Raw genomic sequence first — 8,674 nt, 5'->3', positions numbered from 1 at the left:
CAGCAGGTGTAAACTTATATCTGTTAAATAATTGTGTGGATCAAAAGTGGAAAGGAGGGAAACATTTCTTGGATACTTCCTAGTTAGAAACATCTATTACTACATGGAAACATCTAGTTTCAGCCCAAGATATTCTAATGAGCAACTGAGGTACCATTCTCATCTTCTCACTCATTTAATAGCATCTCAGATAGGAATTAAATCCCTAAACCCTAAAAGGAAAGGAGATTCAGTCTCATGCAAAGTTTTAAGAGAGGTAACTAACTCCTTAGTACACTCTACCTAACAACTAGTCTGGAATTAAGTTCAGCAGCCATTAAACCTTTATGGCTAAATAAAGCCCTCTGTGATCACAAATCTCTTCCCCTTCAGTGTACTTGGACTGGGAGGTAATTTGATTCTAATCTTTTCTTGAATATACTTCACTGACTAAGCTTCAGCCTGCACAGTAGCAACAGCCTTATCCATGGTTTATCTTTCTGGCACCATTCTTCTGAACTGTTTCTAGGTTAGCAAAGTAATTTCTGAACTGTCAAAAAACCCACATACAAGGTCACAATAACTATAGTAGTGATACCACATGCCACTCAGTACCTCTAGCTGATTTGTCCCTTTCTATATACCAACACACCTTATTTTGCTGTATTATGGCATGGACTCATGTTACTTGATTATCCACCATCTACCCCCCCTTCAGTGCTCTTCAATATCACTGTGGCCAAAATGCATTTCATTACTCAGGTGATCAGCATTTCTAAAAAAAATTACTTGCCTTTAACTACAGGAAGGTTTGCCAGAATCCATCTCATCATCCAGCACAATACTGCTTACTTCCCTTGTCCATCATCTTTAAGCACTACCACACCCATTTTACATTTTCTTGTACATCACAGTATTTGTATCCACTGGATTCTGTTGACTGCACCAGAAAGAAACAACTCTTCCCAGTCCATTCCTTGTAGCCTCTCTTGTCGCCTCCAGGCACCTTCCAGAGTGCTCAAACTGCACTGTATCTGGCTCAGCTCTTCTCCAGGCCCTATGTGGTACCTCAGTGGCCCTTACACAGCACAGAGGTGGGGGATTTCTTTTCCATTCAAAGTACCCAAAGTAAGAAAAGGCTGTGTCAGAGCCTACCAGGCATTTATTGTTGACTGTTTTGGTACAGTAAAATGAAAGACCATAGAAATGTCTTGTAAAAATAATCTTCCTCCTGTTATTCAGCTGCATTAAGGAAAAATTTGATGGCAAACTACAAGATTATAAAACACAGCTAAAAGCTAAGTATACATCACTCTCATGCAACAGCTACACACATTGTTTAAGAAATGCAGCTTTTCACTTGCTGTACACCAAGAATATAAATTACAGCAACACTGCTTTTCTTAAGTAGTGAAGACTTCAGTATAGAGAGCACTAAGAGAGAGGAAAACATCAAATCATCTCAGTCATTAGTGTTACAAGTAAGAACACACAACTTGGGAAAGCAGGTTGCATTCTGGGTAAATACTTGGTTTGCATGAATTTCGGAACAGGATTTTCAAAACATTTGTTTTGCTTGACTTGTTTTATCTTTAGGGGTAAAGTTTGGTATAAACACTCTCTCAGGTCCTAGGGTGTTTATATATTAATGAGGTGTCTCATTCAGTTTGACTCGATCCCACAAAATACGTCATCACAAATACAAAAGAAAAGCCCTTCCAAGCGTTAATTATAAATACAAGTCTTGAATTACACTCAACCACAAGCAACGGAACTCCAGTTTTGAAGTTAATTGTGAAACCTGACAACAAATGTACCAAGACACCTATGCGATCACCATCATGACAAATATGTAAAGAACACACAATCCAATAATGCAAGAAAATACCACATCCCCTGAATTTATGGCCACACAGAGCTTACCTTTCCTAGTGCTCTTAAAAAAAAAGTGAATTCTGTTTCCCAGTATAGACCAACCAACATTGCACAGCGGAGGTTTGTTCCACACCGATCCTTGTATTTCACATCAGCTGGAAATGCCTATTCTCTAGTGTGAAATAGTTTCACCAGCATTAGCACTTATGCTTAGGAAAGTATAAAAATTAAATCTACGACACGTTTCCAAATCAAGACATTGTAATAAAGAATGTTGACAACGTACACGTGATAAATATGAATGCAAGGTTCAAATGTAAACTCGTTAGATGCGTACCTGCACGCTGACTGCTACAACTGGAGACCCTGAGGCAGAAGATGGTCTGTGTGGAGTTGACAATTGTTTAGTAGCACCCTGTGTTCCACTTCCTGCTCCCCCAGACAGACTAGTCCTACTAGCTCCACTTGAGTTAAGGTTACTGCCTCTGCTGGCAGGTACATTCATTCCAACTCCACCCAAATTATTTTTACCAACAGTTCCAGAAGGAGTAGAGTTGGGCAATTTTGAAGAAGCCTGAGGGTTCTTTGCAGGCTGAAGGCCTGAGGTGCGATTAGAGGACAGCAAATTCACTGTGGGAGACTGCCTGCTGATATTTACACCACTGGTCTGTTTATGAAGGGGGTTGTTGCTGGAGTGGCTACTCTGGGAAACTAGTGCACTTGAACTGGAAGAACTGGGTGTTGTTGCAGGCCTGGGGGATGAGGTGGACTTGGATGAAAATTTAGGCGATGCGTTGGGCTTGGGTGTCACAGAGGGCTTAGATGAAGTAGGCTTGGGAGAGGCAGCAGGTTTGGGAGAGGCAGCCATGGAGAAGGGAGGCTTGAAACCCTGGGAAGAAACTTGTGACACCATAGCCTTGGCTAAATAGTTACTAGAGGTAGAGGTGCTGGATGATGTCCGAGAAACCAGTGGGTGAGACACTTGAGAGCCACTTCCAGATGAGGGATTAGACAAAGGCAGGCGATATACTACAGACTTATCTTGAGCCTTGATGACGGGTGATGAGCAAGACAGTTTGGGATTACTACTCAATTTCACCACTGGATTGGTCTGTGATTTACTAATAGTTGCTTGTAAAGGAGATACATATTTCTGCTGTACAGCTGAATGCTGGTGCACCTTTGTCACTTGTGATGTTGAGGAAGAGCCACCTTGAGCCTCAGAAGATGATACCAAGATATTAGCATCCTTGGTTCTTTGAGAGGAGGTGGAAATAGCTGCTTGGGTCTTAGAGGAAGAAACATGAGTCTGAGAAGAGGAGGAAGCAGCTTGGATCTGACTTGACCTCTGTAGTCCTTGCTGAAGTAGTTTGGCTGGCAAAGGCTCTAAGGAAACTTTAGGATTTTGAATTGAAGATCCAGCAATAAGGCCTGAAGAGATACCAGTGTGAACTAGGTCCTGGGGTTTCTTTGGTACTGGCCCTGTGTGACCAGCAATAAGACTTGATGAATGGGGTGTTTGAGTGGGCTCTACTTTCTTTGAAGTTGCCAGAGGCAACTTACTCATAATGCTTGCTAATTTCTCTTCCCTCAGCCCAGGGCGAGGTCTGGATGTTGTTGTGTCTATGGTGGACCCAAGAGGTGATCCCTTGGCACCATTATTTATAACTGCCAAAGCATCAGAAATCGAGTCCAGTGAGGGTGGGTGGAAAGAGAGGTCTTCATCCAGTGAGTCATCCAAGCAGATCGTCTCTGGAGCTGGGGTGCAGCTAGAGCTGGCTACAGTGCAGACAGGTGCACTGGAATTCAGTACAGCAGCACAACTTGAATTGCCTGAAGACATACAGGGTTTCTGTTCTTTCTTTGGACTAGAGTCCTGAGAATGACAAAGTAAGAAAAGTTAGGTTTAATAGGCTTTCTGGAATAGATTTAAAGTCTCCTTTAGTGTAATACTATTATTCTGCAAGTTCAGTTAAACCATAAAATATATGCCACCTGTGAGAGATTGAGATTTTCATACTTAGATACCTTTGATACTTAGGTGCTGGAGTCCTGCATGCTAATTCAATAGTTGCATTAAAAAAAACTAGTGCTGTTTCAACATAACTAAAAGTGCCCCCCACAGTGACAAATAATCAGTGCTGTCAAGGGCAGGGTAGCTCATCTGATCGCTAAATAAAACTGCTACTGGATTAAGATAACACCTCATCATGTCTAATGAGAGCCTCCATCAACTTCCTATGGTATCCTCCCAACCACACATTTTTGCAGTGTTGTCAGACTTAAAACAAACTGAAAACAAACCAAAGCACACATTAAAAGATGTCAAACTTCACTGGGACTAGTACCTCTTCATAGTCACTTCTCAAAAAACTAATATAGCTTAAAAAACCAAAGCTGAACAGAAGTATTTTGTACTATATTCTTTAAAGTAATATATCACCGAGTCAATAAGCTCCCCCAGCATTCCCTGATGGAAATTTTCTGCAAGAATTTTTCTAGATCAGAGGCAGAAATAGGTTGTATCAAATGGTCATATAAAATTCAGGTATCTAAATAGGCATTTACCTTCACTTTGGGTTTAGGGGCCAGAATCACCTTCTTCTTTGCCCTAAAACAGTGGAGATACATGCACATCAGAAGACAAAAAGAGCCATTTTAGTTTTAAATGCTACCCTGATTATATCCCAATGAACTAGAAGGATGACTACTAAAACAGCCTTGAAAGAAAAAATGGATTAAAATATGGAGGGGAAAGAGGAAAAAAAGCACCATTTCAATAATTTTTTTGGCCATGTATCTCTATGCAAATTAGTCACAATATCAACTGAATTGCTGATGTAACTTGACATATATATGAGCATAGCTACTTTCATTTTTAATGATTTAGAAGAACTTTAAAACATCAACTAACTTCAGCCTCTTAGAATATTAAGTCTGTCTACTTATCAGAGCTTTGTCTACACTGAAGTAATCTAGAATAGTAATATAATTTCACTACATGTTGATGTTTTTGTCCCTCAGGAGGATACTTCCTCTTCTCGTTTCTGTTTCAAACCAGGTGGAAACAGTGCTTTCCCCACCCCTCAAAAAAGTCATTTGTTGCTTATCAACTGTTAAACAGTTATATTTAACTTGTTTGCTGCAAGATGTCATTTAAAAAACCTCCAGGTTCTCTTGCAGTGTATGTGAACACCATAGCACCAACTGCAGTTATGCAAGCAAGGACAGCACTAAGGGTTATTAGTCATCAGCTTCAACTTAGAAGTTCAGCATTTCACACCTTCTCTCATTTCTATTTCTTCAAGAGGATCAACAGATTTACATTGTATGGGTCATTTCCCCCCCCCTTTTCCCAAGCAACCAGAAATATGCCTGGTTAAAAAAAGACCTTACTGTAGGTGGACCATGACTCAGTTTTGCTATTATATAGGAAAACATCCTATGTTAATCATATTTACCACAAAGGTTGCTATTTGGGTGATATTTGAAGTCTTAACTGTTTATTTGGACTCTGGCTGAATGTGGACAGCTGCTAAGAAGCACACAAGTGCTGTCTGAAAATCAAGAAGGTAAAATACCACTAAGACACACAACCTGCTGCAATTACAGAGGGATTGATGAGGAAAAGAAAAAAAAACCAAGCAGGAAGTACTGCAGACTAGGTGCAATTTAATAGGCTGCACATCAAAGTTTAGGTAAGGTGTAGTGCTTTGAAATACTTCCAGTAAAAGACATTAATCCAGGAATTAACATCCCCAAAGTTATCGAGCCACTCCATAACCGAGTTAAAATATAATGCCACAAGAACATTACAGTTACATGTCTAAAAGTATTAAAAAGTCATAAACAGTGTAAGTATCTTCAAACATATCCCAAAATACCTCCCTTTCCTCCCCTCTGCCCAAAAAAATATAGCATGACCTGAAGACCTTGGTAAGTAGTCAGTACTATACTCACGGAGCAGAGGTGAGGTGATTGTGAACACTTCGGCTTTCTTTAAAAAGCATCCTAAAAGAGTGGTGAGAAAAGAAACATGAGGTGATTCTACACTGACAAACAGCCTATGATCACCAAATAGACAACTATCCTTTGATTTTCAGAACGATCTTTGGATTCTGTGTTGCCAAAGCAGCTAGTAGGCAGTTTGTCTGTACTGCTGTCATGATGCAGCTCCAGGCAGACATACAGAAGAATGTCAAAAAAATCATAGTAATTTAAGTTTACATTCAAAATACCTCAGTAAATGGCCAAGCAGAAGTCAACATAACAGTATTATCTCCTTCTGCTGGACAGACGAAATACATTTTGAATTCCCCTCAAAGGCTAATTTCAAATATCACATTAAGGAATACACTACATGTTTAACACATTGACCATAGGTTTGGGTTTGTAGTTATTAATCTGCTGTTGGTTTTTTTAAAGCAGAGAGGGGAAAGAAGTCAGAATACAATAGCCAAGCTTATTTCTCATTTTCTTCAGTACTTCCTATAGGCTGTTGTGCACCATAGATGTGACTTGAATTACACTGGACTTACACATGCATTTTACTACAGAGCCAAGGAATGTCAGGAGCCAGTATGACAAATGTCAATACTCTACATTCTTTTATTTCAGTGTTATCAGCTCCTAAGCTGACAAATGGGAAGTGAAAATGATTTCTGAGCTGCACCTATATAGGAACTTGCTATCCAAATATAGCTACAAACAGACAATTAATGAAAACTCGATTGATACCCCTTCCCTGTTTCCAGGCAGGCAAACTAGAACAGACAAGACTTGCTTAACACCACTGCCTTCACACTAACATTGACCACATCATGAACAGCTATCTAAACAAGAGCTTTTCACCACTGATAACACCACCTGTGGGGCTGCAATAACTATGAGAAGTCCAAGTATCCACAGATCATCTTGTAAGAAAACATTGACATCCTCTCGCTACAGTTCCATGTCTTATTTATCATATTCCACTTCCAGCTCCATTGTCACACTTGCTTCACCATACCGGCCTCCAAATCTGTATTTCATTTCCCCCTGCCAGAGATTACTGAATGCCTATGAAGAATATAATGGAGCAAAAGGAACATTCCTCATTGCGAGTTCTATGTGCCACTTTGACCTAGACAGCTTCTCCAGGGTACTTCTCTCCCCACCTTCTCGGTGCTTCGTCCATTCCTTAATCTTTTTCATTTGGAAATGAAAATTCAAAATTAACCACAAGCCCCAGTAATTTGTAGTAGCATCCCTAAAAGTTAAAGATGAAAGTGTAAGTACTACAAGAAGAGAAATCAAAGATACAGTACAAAGAAAGGACAGTGCAATATATAGAATCACAGAATTGTAGGGGTTGGAATGGACCTTGCAGATCATCTAGTCCCCACCCTCTGCCATGGGCAGAGACACCTCACTAGATCAGGATGCTCAAGGTTTCATCCAGTCTGGCCTTGAACACCACCCGGCTCAGGGCAGTCACCACATCCCTGGGCAACCTGTGCCAGTGTCTCACCACCCTCACAGGGAAAAAACCTTTTTTCTCACATCCAATCTAAACTCCCTCCTTTGGTTTGAACCCATTACCCCTTGTCCTATCATTGCAGTTCCTAACAAAGAGTCCCTCTCCAGCTCCTTGTAGGCCCTTCAGACATTGAAAAATTGCTATGAGGTCTCCATGCAGTCTCCTCTTTTCCAGGCTGAAGAGCCCCAAGTTCCTCAGCCTGTCTTCATAGGGGAGATGCTCCACTCCACTTATAAACTTCATGGCCCTTCTCTGGACTTGTTCCAACAGTTCCATGTCCTTCTTATGTTGAGGACACCAGAATTGCACACAGTATTCCAGGTGGGTCTGACGAGAGCAGAGTACAGGGGGAGAATCACCTCTTTTGACCTGCTGGCCACACTCCTTTGGATGCAGCCCAGGATTCGATTGGCTCTCTGGGCTGCGAGCGCACACTATGCTTCAAATGTATGTGAAATAGGTTTCAAAGCAAGAACATGCTTGAAAAATAATCCCTCCATTGCATACATGTACTTAAATGTAAAACTTGATGAGAGAGATCAGTATGAGATTGTTTCTCTCTGATCATGGTTTCAAGTCAAACATGCTGTTTGACCTGCAAGACTACCTGCATGGCCACTGGCAAAGATTAAATTCTTGGAATTAAAGACCTTCTGTTCCTTACATTTGTTTTTTTTGAAGACATATATTTGAGTTGCAGATTTTTTTCAGACATGCACAGAACCTACATGCAATCTAGTTTAAAAAAAGTGGGTTAAATTATTTGAAAAGGCTTTGAGATCCTTTAGGATAAACAAGTATTTCTCTAACTTCATGGATATTAATAAAACAATCTCCTGAAAGAGTTACGCACATAGAAAATTAATGTGACAAAGGCAATTGTGGACAAATGGACAATATTCCATGGACACAGGAATGAGGTGCAATTTTAAGTTATATGATACTTTACCTCATGCTTCTTTACTCAGGTATGAGAAACATTACAACCAGCTAACTTTTGAAGAACAAGTAATTTTTCCTGTGGCTGAACCCACAAAAGTTCTGGTACCATAGACCTACTCTGATTCGTAAGAATTCCTTATGAAATACATAGTCAGTAGATCAGTTTTAGCATTAAATGTGGGTTTTTTTCCCAGTTTACACAGCACCTTTTCACTTGAGGCCACACATAAATGTGAAAAAATTATAAGCTTTCAGCATGATAATCCCCGCCCTAACATCCCAACAACATGAGCATCCAGAACGTGAATAATGTGCTGTACACACTAGGAGTGACCACTGTAGGATCCAGGAAATACTTTT

General features: G+C 40.3%; 1 protein-coding gene across 1 annotated transcript in view; it reads right to left on the bottom strand.

Annotated features, from left to right (window-relative positions):
- Nucleotides 1–8,674, bottom strand: part of UBN2 (ubinuclein 2) — a gene marked incomplete at its 5' end in the record, with an annotated part of 43,160 nt that overhangs the window by 4,073 nt on the left and 30,413 nt on the right. The window contains 3 exons of the mRNA XM_009077585.1: nt 2,192–3,730; nt 4,423–4,465; nt 5,815–5,865. Coding sequence (XP_009075833.1) covers nt 2,192–3,730; nt 4,423–4,465; nt 5,815–5,865 — 1,633 coding nt within the window. The remainder of the gene's footprint in view (nt 1–2,191; nt 3,731–4,422; nt 4,466–5,814; nt 5,866–8,674) is intronic.

This window comes from Acanthisitta chloris, unplaced genomic scaffold (genome assembly GCF_000695815.1).
Source record: "Acanthisitta chloris isolate BGI_N310 unplaced genomic scaffold, ASM69581v1 scaffold23186, whole genome shotgun sequence".
NCBI classification, from domain to species: Eukaryota; Metazoa; Chordata; class Aves; order Passeriformes; family Acanthisittidae; genus Acanthisitta; species Acanthisitta chloris.
This window is presented reverse-complemented; position numbering and strand designations above follow the sequence as displayed.